Here is a 17,409-nt window from a genome sequence, read left to right as displayed (position 1 = left end):
CTCCTCCAAACACGGCGAGTTGAGTTGATGCCAAAGAGCTCCATTTTGGTCTCATCTGACCACAACACTTTCACCCAGTTGTCCTCTTAATCATTCAGATGTTCATTGGCAAACTTCAGACGGGCATGTATATGTGCTTTCTTGAGCAGGGGGACCTTAGAAAACACTAATCCTACTTACCTCAGCCAACCTGGTTAGCACTACCACAGGATCCTTGTGGAGTGGACTAGAATATGAATGATGAGTTGAACTGGTGCTCTTTGAGAGGGCTTGGGTACAATCTGATTAATCTCTGCCGGTGGAGTCATCACCTGACTGTGGGTCATGTTGTGTTTATGTTATACCCAGGTTTCCATGGTGTTTAGTCCCCTTGGTTTTTTGTGCAGTGGTTTTGTTTTTGCACGTTGTTTGATCTTCATCTTGTTGACTAAAGTGCCTCTAATATCCTCCTTACTGGCATTCTGAGTGAAAAGAGAAGCAGAGTGTCAGTGAGCATCAGCCTTACCAAGACGAGCTAGACTAGGTCAGGGACCATAAGGGAAACTCTTCTCAAGGCACTTAAATATTTTAGTGACTTTTTCGTAGCAGGTTAGGAGACTGGTTTTGGTTAGGTAAATGCTCTCCTTACCTGCTACGAAAATCACTTTATTTTCATGGCACTTTGATACAGTGTATCCCAGGACCATTACAGCCTATACACCCAACACTGCAGACTTAGGCTGCTAAGGCAATGATGATTACACACAATTATGGATTATTAGCAAAAAGTTGAATCATTCAACTAACAAGGCTAGTTGTCTTAAATGAATGTCCCAGGCATTTATTTTATTAAATCACTACATAATAGGCCATTATTAGAGACAGGCTTCTATTTGAGCAAGGCATCTACACTGAACAAAAATATAAACGCAAAAGTGTTGGTCCTATGTTTCATGAGCTAAAATAATAGATCAAATTTTCCATATTTACCAAAAGAAATTCTCAAAAAAAGGTTGCACAAATTTGTTTACATCCCTGTTAGTGAGCATTTCTCCTTTGCCAAGATAACCTATCCACCTGACAGGTGTAGCACATCAGGAAGCTGATTAAACAGCATGAATACATTTACATTTTAGTCATTTAGCAGACACTCTTATCCCATAGTTTATTTCTCCGTACTGGGCCCCCGTGTGAATTGAGCCCACAACCCTGGTGTTGAAAGCACCCTGCTCAACCAACTGAGCCACACGGACTATACACATCATTACACAGTTGCACCTTGAGCTGGGGACAATAAAAGGCCACTAAAAGGTGTGTCATACAACAATGCCACAGGTGTCTCAAGTTGAGGCAGCCTGCAATTGCTGACTGCAGGAATGTTCATTTAATCTGCCTCAAACTTCCAACCGGTCTCACAACCGCAGACCATGTGTAACCACACCAGCCCAGGACATCCACATCCAGCTGCGGGATTGTCTGAGACAAGCTACCGGCCAGCTGATGAAACTATGGGTTTGAGCAACCAAAGAAATTCTGCACAAACTGTCAGAAACTGTCTCAGGGAATTGTATCTGCTTGCTTGTTGTCCTCACCAAGGTCTTGACCTGACTGCAGTTGGGCATCGTAACCGACTTCAGTGGGCAAATGCTCACCTTCGATGGCTACTGGCACGCTGGAGAAGTGTGCTCTTCACGGATGAATTCCAGTTTCAACTGTACCGGGTAGATGGCAGACAGTGTGTATGGCATGTGGGCGATCGGTGGGGTTATGGTTTGGACAGGCATAAACTACGGACAACGAACAGAATTGCATTTTATCGATGGCAATTTGAATGCACAGCGATACCGTGACGAAATCCTGAGGCCCATTGTCGTGCCATTCCTCCTCCACCTCATGTTTCCGCACAGCCCCACGACGTAAGGATCGGTACACAATTCCTAGAAGCTGAAAATGTCCCAGTTCTTCCATGGCCTGCATACACACTAGATATGTCACCAATTGAGCATGTTTGGAATGCTCTGGATCGTTGTGCACAACAGGGTGTTCCAGTTCCCGCCAAGATCCAGCAACTTCGCAGACATTGAAGTGGAGTGGGACAACATTCCACAGGCCACAATCAACAGCCTGATCAACTCTATATGAAGATGTGTCACACTGCATGAGGCAAAAGGTGGTCACACCAAATACAGACTGTTTTTCTGATCCACGCCCCTAACTTTTTATTTTTCTTGTTCTTGTTATGTTATTCCCAGTCATGTTAAATTCATAGATTAGGGCCCAATGAATTTATTTAAAATGACTGATTTCCTTAACTCAGTCAAATCTTTGAAAATGTGGCATGTTCAGAGTATTTTCTTAATGCACACAGCTTTGCATAGTTGTGAAATTGCAGAATTTTAATCAATTTCTTAATTTCCTGAACTAGTGTTATCACTTACACACTAATGTTTTAGTCTTAGTATGCCTCTTAAAATTAAAAAAATACATCTTTGACAAATAATTATTTGAAAATACATTTTCGGCGATTATTATTTTCGCAACTAGCAGTTTCTTACTGGCGATAAAAACACAAGTCAATACTGAATAATTTAAACGTACCAAATCAAAAATATTAAACTAAGTAAAACAATTCATTTTAACCAGTTAAACTAATTTAGACCTGACGTTTATTTGAAACAGGCGTATATTTGCTGACATGTGTGCCGTTGACCGGCTATTAAAAAGGGACAGGCGGCTATTTGAAACGGCGTTTAATTGAGCTACGGTTAAAGCTGTCAAGAATCTAGCTAGAAAATGTGGTCTTTGTTTTAAAACGGCGCGAGATAGCTACAAAAACACATCACGTGGTTTTAGTGAAACTTGGATATACCAAATTACGCAGCTTCCTACATCTTATTTAAATACATTTGACAATGGTCACCTAACGTAACTTTGTTATAAACATATCAACGATGAGCGTAAACGTTTGCTTAGGAAACAAGTCGTTCACGGACAGAAGTCTAAATAACTTAATTTACCTTCTTCGATTCAAACACAGTGACCGGAAGAACTCTGTTTGCACATCTTTGGCATGGGTGTCATGTAGAAATATGTAGTCTACTGATTGATGATGATTTTAAAAGGGATACTCGCAGAAAAGTGTGGGTACCTACTGACCTTAACCTAATTGTAACCCATTCTGAAATTAAATAGCCTATCGGTTTGCGGGCCAGGACTGTCCATTTATAGGGTGCGTTCGTAAATTCACTCTGGTGTGCCAATGGGTGCGCTCTGTACGCTGTGGCGGAGGAGTAGGGTTGATCCGAGCCTTCTGACCTCACAACGGCAGTCAAACACCCAAGCTAACTGGCTAAAGTTAACTAGCTTGCAAGTTACTTCCAGACATAAATGAGAGAACACCGCACTCTGACCATTTTACTTGACCTAGCAGAGCTGGTTAGGCGGTTTTCATGTTATCCAGAGCGTTGGCGACTAACTGTGCTGCTGGAAACAATTTAATTAAATGTTTTTGCCGATGATTACTGACACCGGCCATTTTCAACGGGTGTTGAGCGTTCGTAAATGCATCAGTTATTCTGCGTTCTGGCACCGCTCGCATGTACACATACATGTTATTCAATCATTGCACCCGATAGCCAGAGCGAATTTACAAACGCCTATAGCCTTCCCCTACTGATGACGTAACAGGATAAAATGTTCTTCAACCAAGGAATCTGCCACCATTTAAATTGTGTGTTGGACTGACATGAATAGGTGTGGCAGGTAGCCTAGTGTTGGGCCAGTAACCGAAATGTTGATAGACCGAATTCCCGATCTGAACAAGGCACTGTTCCTAGGCCGTCATTGCAAATAAGAATGTGTTCTTAACTGACTTGCCTAGTTAAAGAGAATATAACTAGTCGATCTCAACTATCGCCCCCCTTTCACTAAAAAATAAAACATGCACAAGAGGTGTCATCTTGCACTTTTAATATTGGCACCTACTCATCACCAGCGCAGTGTTCCCTTCAAAAGAACAAGCGCAAATGAATAATGTAAACACACAAATACAAGACAAGCACAATGTAACCAGTTTAATAATGCTTGTGACCGGACTCAAGCGTAGCTGAAGATAGCGTTACAATTTTCCTTAATTAGGTGCAATGCTACTAAACAAGAAAGCTGTCATTTGTTATATATTCGATTAAATACATGTAAATGAGAACGACTAATCATTTTGTAGCCTAATGGTTGTTTTTTTGTAGTGTATCCATTAGCACCATTCAGATTATCTTGGGGGGATTCATATGAGAATGCAAAAACAGTAACAAAAAATGGAACACACCCTCCTTGAAAATAACACTTTTTTCCCATTCATGTTATCTTTCAGTAGGAAGATGCAGCTTTGCACATATTTTGTCCCTTTCCTTGTCTCCATTATAATCTGACTTAATTTCCATAAAAAATGTTGTTCCACATACTAATGGTTCCATTTGTCACAAGACAAATCCAAAAAGTTAATTAAATTCTAATCATAGCTCTCATTGGCTGATACAATCATCCAACCGAGAGAGCCAAAAACAAAACCATATAATTTAACATACAGTTCATATCAAAGAACTGAAATAAAATCCTTAGAAACTAAACAATACATAGTGTTATGTTATCCACTCATAAAATGGCTACAGGGACAGAAGTCTGATGACAACCAAGTTAAATCCTTCATTTGTAACAAAATCAATTTAAACAGATATGAAATGTGTCAAAAGTGTTGCTTTGCTTAATATGTTCTCCATAAGCCTCACAATAGGAAACAATACACAACAGGATTGTTAGTTGTAGGCCTGGGAGTTCCAAGGCCCAAGAACCGGAGGCAGATGAGCAGAGAAACAAACACAACAGGATTGTTAGTTGTAGGCCTGGGAGTTCCAAGGCCCAAGAACCGGAGGCAGATGAGCAGAGAAACAAACACAACAGGATTGTTAGTTGTAGGCCTGGGAGTTCAAAGGCCCAAGAACCGGAGGCAGATGAGCAGAGAAACAAACACAACAGGATTGTTAGTTGTAGGCCTGGGAGTTCAAAGGCAGAAGAACCGGAGGCAGATGAGCAGAGAAACAAACACAACAGGATTGTTAGTTGTAGGCCTGGGAGTTCAAAGGCCCAAGAACCGGAGGCAGATGAGCAGAGAAACAAACACAACAGGATTGTTAGTTGTAGGCCTGGGAGTTCAAAGGCCCAAGAACCGGAGGCAGATGAGCAGAGAAACAAACACAACAGGATTGTTAGTTGTAGGCCTGGGAGTTCAAAGGCAGAAGAACCGGAGGCAGATGAGCAGAGAAACAAACACAACAGCAACCGATAAAGAACCAAGTAACAGGTCCTGTGAATGAACATGCACAAATATATACTTAGGGGTTTGAGTTCATAAACAGACACTTAGCTTAAAAGCCTGCCATATATTAAGTTACAATTAATATTACTCATCATTACTACCATGATATAAAAAACATCTGACAAACAAGCATCACTTTTGAATTTTTCCTATCATGTCAATTCAATGTTGCACATCCTGGCGGACTGCGCCTTCTGTCTCTTGTTTTTAATGGCAATGTTTGATTGTCACTTTTTGGGGTATAAAGCACATGTTGGTTCCAACGCCAGTAGTTATCATCCCTACTTTTATTGGTCATTCCAAAAAACGACAGTGCAGCAAAAGTCTCTGGTTGTCGACTGCACTCATACCTCGATAGCGGACGCAGACAGGATGCAACTGAATGGTTGAGCTGATATTACGTGTAGTTGTAGTGCATTTTAGAGATAGCTGGCTTGGTCACGTGAAGCGTTTGAAATATAGCGATACATGACAGAATAACAGACAATCAATATTGAAACAGTGTATATAAAGGTACGATCCTATCAACTTCAACAGGCTCTTATACAACTTTCTCCTGTATGGCCTTTTTCATGTAACTCCCCATCTCTCTTCTAACCTCTTAACATGTTACTACCACCCCACCACATACCCCTCTCTCTCTTACCCACTTTCTTTTTCCTTTCTCCCCCTCTCTTCTCTACATAGCCATGGTGGTGAGGTGCTGATGCCCTAGCAGGCCTTTGCGCCCCCCTCCCACCCCGGGGTGTCCCCCTCCATTGCCGTGACCACAGTACTCCTGGAGATTCTGCCGTAGTGTGACCAGGGCGGACCCTAGGCAGGCGCGGTTAGGGGCCAGGATGCCCCCCGGCAGCTGGATGAGGACGGTGGCCACCCCGGCCATGCCGTCGTCCGTGGGCTCCAGGGTGATGGGCCCCACCTTGAAGGTGGAGTAGGAGAAGCCCATGAGCTGGGACAAGAAGGGGTCGGAGCGGCAGAAGTGCTGGTAGCCGCTGTGGGAGGACGGGTGGTGGTGGTGCGAGGCCGTGGTGTTGGCGGTGGTGGGGACATAGTGGTGGGTGTTGAGGTAATGCAGGGGCAGGTGCTGCCCACTGTTGCCGCCTCCGCCCAGGGTAAGGTGGTGGTGGACGGTGGGGCCGGAGCCTGGCTCGTGTTTGTAGGAGATGGCTCCAGCTCGCCCCCTCTGGCCAACTACAATGCCCCCCAGCTTGCCTGTGCGTGGATGGGCTAGGGACACGGCACTGCCCCCCACCCCTCCGCCCCCTGTGGAGGGCAGGTAGATGAGCTGGGGCTCCTCTGGCTCCAAATAGACAGTGAGCTTGGCGAAGGGCCTGGACGCCATCTTGGTCATTTCCTGGATATGACGCCTCTGCTCTCGGCGGAAGTCCATGAACTGCTTGATCTTCCAGAGGAGGACGCAGACGGAGAGGAAGAGGAAGAAGCAGGAGAAGAAAACAGAGAAGAAGACGAACAGGTCGATGTGGGCCTGATCCTGGCGGAGGAAGAGCAGGCCCTGGGACTCGCCCTGTCTCTCCTCGGTGCCTACCCCACGCAGGGCGATGTAGAAACGGCTGGACTTCAGGGAGTGGACCTCATGGGGGAAGGTGATGACCACGCGGTCACGGACACCTCGAACAATCAGTACCGTCTGGGGCTTCCACACCGTGATGTAGGAGATGAGCCCCTCCGTCTTGGCCTCCCGTACCTCCCTGTCCGCCCCCTGGGGCTTGGCGTGGAGCTGCAGGGGGGTGTTGGGGAGCATGGGCCCAGCCAGGCTGGATGAGGAGTTGGCATACACCTTCATAGGTGATGGAGGCGTCTCCTTATCCCCCCCGCCCGCCCCACCTCGGGCCGCCGACTCATCCTCGATCTTGATGGCATGGATGCCTGTGTGGCGGTCCACTTCTACGATGAAGGTGTCGTGGGAGTTGGACACGTACACCTCCACCTCCCCGAAGGTCACGTCGATGGTGACCCGGATGTCCACGTTGGTGAACTTTGGCTGGGCAGCGAAGAAGACGGTGCGTCCCTTGGGCAGATTGCGGATGGTGGGGTCGTGGAAGCAATTTGTCTGAGAGGTGGGGTCGAAGCAGCACTCATTGTCCACGTTGAACTGCCGGTAGCACTGGCGCCCGTTTACCGGTGTGCCGTTGAAGGAGTCTTTGCACTTGGCGCACTGCGTGGAGGATTCCAGATAGGGAGAAGAAACAAGAAATACAAGAGCATGTAAGTACTGTGCTTATTGCCTGTATATGGATGTGATCTTTACAACCAGGAAAATCAAGGTATACGTATTCAGAACTCCCCAGGCTGTATCAGTATACCTGCTTGTAAACTGTGTCTAGTGCCTGCACTATCCTATCCATACCTGTGTTCTGTAGCAGTCCTTCCTGTCGCTCTGCGGGCTGCTGAGGCAGGAAGAGGTCTCTGTGTTGTTCTGACATGGGCAGCCTGTGCCGTCATGTTCATTACACGTGTCTGCATGGCCGTTACACTGACACCTGCAGGTGGGAGGAACAAAGAGCATTTCAGCTTTCTGTGGGATTCAGCCCTCCAAAGTGATTTTTACAGAATCACACCTTCATCAAGAACACTCTTCTGAAGTTCACAATCTGGAAAAGTGAAGATGGCGCCGGAAGAAAAATGGCGGCGGAAGAAATGACAGCAGTTTTACGGGCGCCCAACCAATTATGCTATTAAGTTTTTTATTTGTAACTTATTTTGTACATAATGTTTCTGCCACCGTATCTTACGGCAAAAAAAGAGCTTCTGGATATCAGGACAGCAATCACTCACCTTGGATTAGACAAAGACAGGACATACTCCGAACACCTGACAAGGCCAACATCCCCGTTATTGGCAAGAGGAAGAGATGCAAGTACAGAGGACACAGAGCGGTGTCCTCGTAAGGATCCGCAGAAAGCGAGTGGGAAAGCTGCCGTTACCGTCAATATTACTCGCCAACGTGCAATCATTGGACAAAAAATTAGACGAGGTACGATCACGAATATCCTACCAACAGGACACAAAACTGTAATATATTATGTTTCACGGAATCGTGGCTGAATGATGACATGGATATTCAGCTAGCGGGATATACGCTGCACCGGCAAGATAGAACAGCACACTCCGGTAAGACGAGGGGGGGCGGCCTGTGCATATTTGTAAACAACAGCTGGTGCACGAAATCAAAGGAAGTCTCTAGATTTTGCTCGCCTGAAGTAGAGTATCTTATGATAAATTGCAGACCACACTATTTGCCAAGCGAGTTTTCAGCTATACTTTTCGTGGCTGTTTATTTCCCACCACAGACGGATGCTGCCACTAAAACCGCACTCAATGAGCTGTATAAGGAAATAAGCAAACAGGAAACCTGCTCACCCAGAGGCGGTGCTCCTAGTGGCCGGTGACTTTAATGCAGGGAAACTTAAATCAGTTCCACTTCATTTCTATCATACATGTTAAATGTACAACCAGAGGGAAAACAATTCTAGATCACCTGTACTCCACTCACAGAGAAGCATACAAAGCTCTCCCTCCATTTGGTAAATCTGACCACAACTCTATCCTCCTGATTCCTGCTTACAAGCAAAAATTAAAGCAGGAAGCACCAGTGACTCGGTCTATAAAAAAAGTGGTCAGATGAAGCAGATGCTAAACTACAGGACTGTTTTGCTATCACAGACTGGAGCATGTTCCGGGATTCTTCCGATGGCATTGAGGAGTACACCACATCAGTCACTGGCTTTATCAATAAGTGCGTCGAGGATGTCGTCCCCACAGTGACTGTACGTACATACCCCAACCAGAAGCCATGGATTACAGGCAACATTCGCACTGAGCTAAAGGGTAGAGCTGTCGCTTTCAAGGAGCGGGACTCTAACCCAGAATCTTATAAGAAATCCTGCTATGCCCTCCGATGAACCATCAAACAGGCAAAGCGTCAATACAGGGCTAAGATTGAATCGTACTACACCGGCTCTGATGCTCGTCTTATGTGGCAGGGCTTGCAAACTATTACATACTACAAAAGGGAAGCACAGCCGCGAGCTGCCCAGTGACACGAGCCTATCAGACGAGCTAAATCACTTCTATGCTTGCGTCGAGGCAAGCAACACTGAGGCATGCATGAGAGCATCAGCTGTTCCGGACGACTGTGTGACCATGCTCTCCGTAGCCGACGTGAGTAAGACCTTTAAACAGGTCAACATACACAATGCTGCGGGGCCAGACGGATTACCAGGACGTGTGCTCTGGGCATGTGCTGACCAACTGGCAGGTGTCTTCACTGACATTTTCAACATGATTGAGTCTGTAATACCAACATGTTTCAAGCAGACCACCATAGTCCCTGTGCCCAAGAGCACTAAGGTAACATGCCTAAATGACAACAGACCCGTAGCACTCAAGTCCATAGCATGAAGTGCTTTGAAAGGCGTGGCCAGGCACGACTCCAACACCATCATTAAGTTTGCAGACGACACAACAATGAGACAGCCTATAGGGAGGTCAGAGACCTGGTCGGGTGGTGCCAGAATAACAACCTATCCCTCAATGTAATCAAGACTAAGGAGATGATTGTGTACTACAAGAAAAGGAAGACCGAGCACGCCCCCATTTCGACGGGGCTGTAGTGGAGCAGGTTGAGAGCTTCAAGTTCCTTGGTGTTCACATCACCAACAAACTAAAATGGTCCAAACTAGAGGTCAACCGATTAATCGGAATGGCCGATTAATTAGGCCGATTTCAAGATTTCATAACAATCGGTAATCTGCATTTTTGGACACCGATTATGGCCTATTACATTGCACTCCATAAGGAGACTGCGTGGCAGGCTGGCTACCTGTTACGCGAGTGCAGCAAGGAGCCAAGGTAAGTTGCTAGCTAGCATTAAACTTATCTTATAAAAAACAATCAAATCTTAACATAATCACTAGTTAAACTAGTAATATCATCAACCATGTGTGGTTAACTAGCTTGTCCTGCGTTGCATATAATCGATGCGGTGCCTGTTAATTTATCATCGAATCACAGCCTACTTCGCCAAACGGGTGATGATTTAACAATCTCATTCACGGATAAAGCACTATCGTTGCACCAATGTGTACCTAACCATAAACATCAATGCCTTTCTTAAAATCAATACACAAGTATATATTTTTAAACCTGCATATTTAGTTAATATTGCCTGCTAACATGAATTTCTTTTAACTAGGGAAATTGTGTCACTTCTCTTGCGTTCTGTGCAAGCAGAGTCAGGGTATATGCAGCAGTTTGGGCTGCCTGGCGAACTGTGTGAAGACCATTTCTTCCTAACAAAGACTGTAATTAATTTGCCAGAATTGTACATAATTATGACATAACATTGAAGGTTGTGCAATGTAACAGCAATATTTAGACTTAGGGATGCCACCCGTTAGATAAAATACGGAACGGTTCCGTATTTCACTGAAAGAATAAACGTTTTGTTTTTCGAAATTATAGTTTTCGGATTTGACCATATTAACTTAAGGTATAGGGGGCAGTATTTTCGATTTCGGATTAAATGCGTGCCCAGAGTAAACTGCCTAATACTCGGGCCCAGTCAAATATTTGCATATTATTAGTCGATTTGGATAGAAAACACTCTGAAGTTTCTAAAACGGTTTGAATGATGTCTGTGAGTATAACAGAACTCATATGGCAGGCAAAAACCTGAGAAAAATCCAACCAGGAAGTGGGAAATCTGATGCTTGTAGTCTTTTCAAGTCATTGCCTATCTAACACACAGCGACTTAGGGTTCATTTTGCACTTCCTAAGGCTTCCACTAGATGTCAACAGTCTTAAGAACCTTGTTTCAGGCTTTTGCAGTGAACAGAGAGCGAACAAGAATGCCGGGAAGCTGGTGACTCAGAAAATGACATGAGTTCATTGGCGCGCGTTCACGTGATGTGCTGTGTTCCATAACATGTGTTCCATAACATTTTTCAAGACGCTGGAATCGTCTGGTTGGAATATTATTGACGTTTTATGTTAAAAAGGGCCTAAAGATTGATCGTGGTGAAATTTTCGGCGCGCTTCCTACATTTGGAGTAGCTTACTGAACGCGCAAACAACGGAGGTATTTGGACATAAATTATGGACTTCATCGAACAAAACAACATTTATTGTGGATCTGGGATTCCTGGAAGTGCCTTCTGATGAAGATCAAAGGTAAGTGAATATTTATAATGCTATTTATGATTTTAGATGACTCCGAAATGGCGGGTATCTGTATTGCCTGATGTATTTTTCTGAGTGCCGTACTCAGATTATTGCAAAGTGTGCTTTCCCCGTGAAGCTTTTTTGAAATCTGTCACAGCGGTTGCATTAAGGAGATGTTTATCTATAATTCTTTGAATAACAGTTTAATATTTTATCAATGTTTATAATGAGTATTTTTGTAAATTGTTGTGCTAATTCACCGGAAGTTTGAGGCAAAATATTTTCTGAACATCACGCACTAATGTAAAATGTTTTTTTTTAAATATAAATATGAACTTTTTCGAACAAAACATACATGTATTGTGTAACATTGAGTCCTAGGAGTGTCATCTGATGAAGAACGTCAAAGGTTAGTGCTTAATTTTAGCTGTATTTCTGTTTTTTGTGACCCCTCTCCTGCTTAGAAAATGGCTGTGTGGTTTTTCTTGTTGACGCTCTGTCCTAACATAATCTAACTTTATGCTTTCGCCGTAAAGCCTTTTTGAAATCGGACAATGTGGTTGGATTAAGGACAAGTGTATCTTTAAAATGGTGTAAAATAGTTGTACGTTTGATAAATTTGAATTATGAGATTTTGTTGTTTTGAATTTGCCGCCCTGATATTTCACTGGCTGTGTTCACTCGCTAGCGTCCCACGTAGCCCATAGAAGTTAATGACCTAAGGCTCGTATTTCTGTGTGTTATTATATTATAATTAAGTCTATGATTTGATATTTGATAGAGCAGTCTGACTGAGTAGTGGTAGGCAGGAGCAGGCTCGTGAGCAGTCATTCAAACAGCACTTTCCCGCATCTGCCAGCAGCTCTTCGCTGTGCTTCAAGCATTGTGCTGTTTATGACTTCAAGCCTATCAACTCCCGAGATTAGGCTGGCAATACTATAGTGCCTATAAGAACATCCAATAGTCAAAGGTATATGAAATACAAATAGTATAGAGAGAAATAGTCCTATAATAACTACAACCTCAAACTTCTTACCTGGGAATATTGAAGACTCATGTTAAAAGGAACCACCAGCTTTCATATGTTCTCATGTTCTGAGTAAGGAACTTAAACGTTAGCTTTTTTACATGGCAAATATTGCACTTTTACTTTCTTCTCCAACACTTTGTTTTTGCCTGTTTTAAACCAAATTGAACATGTTTCATTATTTATTTGAGACTAAATAGATTTGATTATATATATATATATATATATATATATAAATTATTTCCCCTCAGGAAACTAAAAAGATTCATCATGGGTCCTCAGATCATCAAAATGTTCTACAGCTTCAACATCGAGAGCATCCTGATTGGTTGCATCACTGCCTGGTACTGCAACTGCTCGGCCTCCGACCGCAAGGTACTACAGAGGGTAGTGCGTACGGCCCAGTACATCACTGGGGCTAAGCTGCCTGCCATCCAGGACCTCTACACCAGGCGGTGTCAGAGGAAGGCCCTAAAAATTGTCAAAGACCCCAGCCACCCCAGTCATAGACAGACTGTTCTCTCTACTACCGCATGGCAAGCGGTACCGGAGTGTCAAGTCTAGGACCAAAAGACTTCAACAGTTTTTACCCCCAAGCCATAAGACTCCTGAACAGGTAATCAAATGGCTACCCGGACTATTTGCATATTGTGCCCCTCCCCAACCCCACTTTTATGCTGCTGCTACTCTCGGTTTATCATATATGCATAGTCACTTTAACTATACATTCATGTACATACTACCTCAATCAGCCTGACTAACCGGTGCCCCCACACATTGGCTACCCGGACTATCTGATTTGTGTCCACCCACCCACCACCCGCCAACCCCTCTTATGCTACTGCTACTCTCTGTTTATCATATATGCATAGTCACTTTAATCATACCTACATGTACATACTACCTCAAATCAGCCCAACTAACCGGTGCCTGTATGTAGCCTCGCTACTGTTATTCTTCACTGTCTTTTTTACTGTTGTTTTTATTTCTTCACTCATCTATTGTTCACCGAATACCTTTTTTTACTTAGAAATTGCACTGTTGGTTAGAGCCTGTAAGTAAGTATTTCACTGTAAGGTTGTTGTATTTGGTGCACCTGTTGTATTTGGTGCACGTGACAAATAAACTGATTTGATTCGGATGGGTGTGAACACCAAAATATGGCTCCATGTCCCTTTCATCCATTAAGCAGTGGTGTAAAGTACTGAAGTTAAAGTATTACTTAAGTATTTTTTTGTGGTATCTGTATTTTACTATTTATATTTGACAACTTTTACTTTTACATTCCTAAAGAAAATTGACTTTTTACACCATACATTTTCCCCGACACTCAAAAGTACTCGTTACATTTTGAATGCTTAGCAGGACCGAAAATTGTCCAATTTCACACACTTATCAAGAGAACATCTCTGGTCATCCCTACTGCCTCTGACCGGACAGACTCACTAAACACAAATGCTTTTTTAAATGATGTCTGAGTGTTGGAGTGTGACCCTGGCTATCCGTAAATAAAAGAAAAAAAGAAAATTGTGCCATCTGGTTTGCTTAATATAAGAAATGTAAACTTATTCATACTTTTACTTTTGATAATTAAGTATATTTTAGCAACTACATTTACTATCGATACTTAGGTATATTTAAAACCAAATACTTTTAGACTTTTACTCAAGTAGTATTTTACTGGGTGACTTTCACTTTTACTTGAGTCATTTTCTATTAAGATATCTTTACTCAAGTATGAGATTTTAGTATTTTTTCCACCACTGATTACAAGTGAATTAGATGTGGCTAGAGGTTCATTTGAAAGGAATCACTACTCACTTGTCACAGTTCCCCTGCAATAGGAAGTAACCGCTGAGGCAGCTCTCACACTTGTCCCCCACGCTGTTGTTCTGGCAGCTCACACAAACCGCGGAGTCCTCTGTAGGACCCTCCGACACCCACTGAATAATCTGATAATGGAGAGGGAGTTCAACAAGATAATTGCAGTTAAATGACATCCAAGATGGTATACCTGTTCCTACACAGTGAGTTTCTAGCTTGCACATAAATCTCTTTAATTACTTGTTACTTTTATTTCTTATCCGTATTTTTTTAAACTGCATGGTTGGTTAGGAGCTTGTAAGTAAGCATTTCACTGTAAAGGTCCACACCTGTTGTATTCGGCGCATGTGACTAATAAAATTTGATATGACCACAAAAGAGGTTGTTGATCAGATCCAAAGTAATCCATTAATAAACTCAAAGCAAGTTGGAAAGAACATATAAATGAAGTAAAACAGACAGTGAGTCACTTACGCTGACTGGGTCCAGAGGGTGGTCTTGGGGGTGGTCTAGCGCCCTCTTGAGTTCATCCCGGGACAGACACACTGCGCTGTTCCCCCTGCAGAACTCCCGACAGGGGCGGCACGTCCCCCCACCCACCGCCGATCCCACATACAGGGGCTTACACTTCTCACAGTGATCACCCTGGAACAGGGGAGAGAGAGCCACAAACATCAGTATTTGATACACTGAATGAACTGAGAATCTGACCTGGGATCAGCACCAGTGTGTCACTAGTGTTTTGGCACTCAAGATACACATTGGGCTGTGACATGCATAATCTTACAGTTATATATATATATATATATATATATATATATATATATATATATATATATATATATATATATATATATATATATATATATATATATACACAATCACACAGTATTTCAGCACGTGATTGTATGTATGTATGTATGTATGTATGTATGTATGTATGTATGTATGTATGTGTATATATATATATATATATATATATATGTGTGTATGTGTGTGTGTGTGTGTGTGTGTGTCTGCCCCACTCACCATAGTGTTGTTTTTACACTCCAGACACTTGTCAGGCTCAGACACTCCTTTACAGTTGCTGTGTTTGTTACAGCGACACTGAGACGAGCAGTTGTCCCCCACAAAGCCAAAGTGACACTGACACACTCCCGGGGACACACAGGTCCCGTTGACACAGCCCTGAGCACACACCGGCTCACACTGGCCTGACACACTGCAGAGAGGGAGTAGAGAGAAAGAGGAGCAACTTAAACGGATACTATGTATGTATGTATGTATGTATGTATGTATGTATGTATGTATGTATGTATGTATGTATGTATGTATGTATGTATGTATGTATGTATGTATGTATGTCTACTGAATTTGTAGCTCTGTTTGTTTCCAAGTTTTAATGTCACATGCACAAGTACAGCGAAATGCCTTTCTTGCAAACTCAAAACCAAACAATGCAATAATCAATGTATTACTAGAAAAAAACATGAGAAATAAGAAATATGAAATACACAATAAAGTAAGCAATAAGGATACTATACACAAGAAATATTTAAAAAGTCTGTTCCAATACCATATTTACATGTGCAGGGATACTGGAGTGATGGAGGTAGATATCAAATCAAATTTATTTATATAGCCCTTCGTACATCAGCTGATATCTCAAAGTGCTGTACAGAAACCCAGCCTAAAACCCCAAACAGCAAGCAATGCATGTGAAAGAAGCACGGTGGCTAGGAAAAACTCCCTAGGAAAAACTCCCTAGAAAGGCCAAAAACCTAGGAAGAAACCTAGACAGGAACCAGGCTATGAGGGGTGGCCAGTCCTCTTCTGGCTGTGCCGGGTGGATATTATAACAGAACATGGTCAAGATGTTAAAATGTTCATAAATGACCAGCATGGTCAAATAATAATCATCATAGTAGTTGTCGAGGGTGCAACAAGCACGTCCGGTGAACAGGTCAGGGTTCCATAGCCGCAGGCAGAACAGTTGAAACTGGAGCAGCAGCACGGCCAGGTGGACAGCAAGGAGTCATCATACCAGGTAGTCCTGAGGCATGGTCCTAGGGCTCAGGTCCTCCGAGAGAAAGAAAGAAAGAGAGAAAGAGAGAATTAGAGAGCATATTTAAATTCACACAGGACACCGGATAAGACAAGAGAAATACTCCAGATGTAATAGACTGACCCTAGCCCCCCGACACAAACTACTGCAGCATAAATACTGGAGGCTGAGACAGGAGGGATCAGGAGACACTGTGGCCCCATCCGATGAAACCCCCGGACAGGGCCAAACAGGCAGGATATAACCCCACCCACTTTGCCAAAGCACAGCCCCCACACCACTAGAGGGATGTCTCCAACCACCAACTTACCGTCCTAAGACAAGGCCGAGTATAGCCCACAAAGATCTCCGCCACGGCACAACCCAAGGGGGGGGGCGCCAACCCAGACAGGAAGACCACGTCAGTGACTCAGCCCACTCAAGTGACGCACCCCTCCCATGGACGGCATGGAAGAACACCAGTAAGCCAGTGACTCAGCCCCTGTAATAGGGTTAGAGGCAGAGAATCCCAGTGGAGAGAGGGGAACCGGCAAGGCAGAGACAGCAAGGGTGGTTCGTTGCTCCAGCCTTTCCGTTCACCTTCACACTCCTGGGCCAGACTATACTTAATCATAGGACCTACTGAAGAGATAAGTCTTCAGTAAAGACTTAAAGATTGAGACTGAGTCTGCGTCTCTCACATGGGTAGGCAGACCATTCCATAAAAATGGAGTTCTATAGGAGAAAGCCCTACCTCCAGCCGTTTGCTTAGAAATTCTAGGGACAATTAGGAGGCCTGCGTCTTGTGATCGTAGCGTACGTGTAGGTATGTACGGCAGGACCAAATCGGAAAAATAGGTAGGAGCAAGCCCATGTAATGCTTTGTAGGTTAGCAGTAAAACCTTGAAATCAGCCCTTGCCTTAACAGGAAGCCAGTGTAGGGAGGCTAGCACTGGAGTAATATGATCAAATTTTTTGGT

At 43.6% G+C, this 17,409-nt stretch overlaps 1 protein-coding gene across 3 annotated transcripts in view; it reads right to left on the bottom strand.

Annotated features, from left to right (window-relative positions):
* Positions 1 to 3,931: 3,931 nt before the first annotated feature.
* The window catches only part of LOC106574911 (multiple epidermal growth factor-like domains protein 8), a 37,524-nt gene continuing 24,046 nt past the window's right edge, over positions 3,932 to 17,409 (bottom strand). For all 3 annotated transcript variants that reach the window (XM_082961212.1, XM_045712924.2, XM_082961213.1), the window contains exons 39-43: positions 15,415 to 15,607; positions 14,860 to 15,030; positions 14,383 to 14,513; positions 7,719 to 7,851; positions 3,932 to 7,526 (exon numbers count right to left, since the gene is read on the bottom strand). In XM_082961212.1, coding sequence (XP_082817338.1) covers positions 6,030 to 7,526; positions 7,719 to 7,851; positions 14,383 to 14,513; positions 14,860 to 15,030; positions 15,415 to 15,607 — 2,125 coding nt within the window. In that variant the 3' untranslated portion in view covers positions 3,932 to 6,029. The remainder of the gene's footprint in view (positions 7,527 to 7,718; positions 7,852 to 14,382; positions 14,514 to 14,859; positions 15,031 to 15,414; positions 15,608 to 17,409) is intronic.

Source organism: Salmo salar, chromosome 02 (genome assembly GCF_965601325.2).
Source record: "Salmo salar chromosome 02, fSalSal1, whole genome shotgun sequence".
Taxonomy (NCBI): domain Eukaryota; kingdom Metazoa; phylum Chordata; class Actinopteri; order Salmoniformes; family Salmonidae; genus Salmo; species Salmo salar.
Note: the sequence above shows the minus strand (reverse complement) of the source record. Positions and strands in the feature narration are given on the sequence as shown.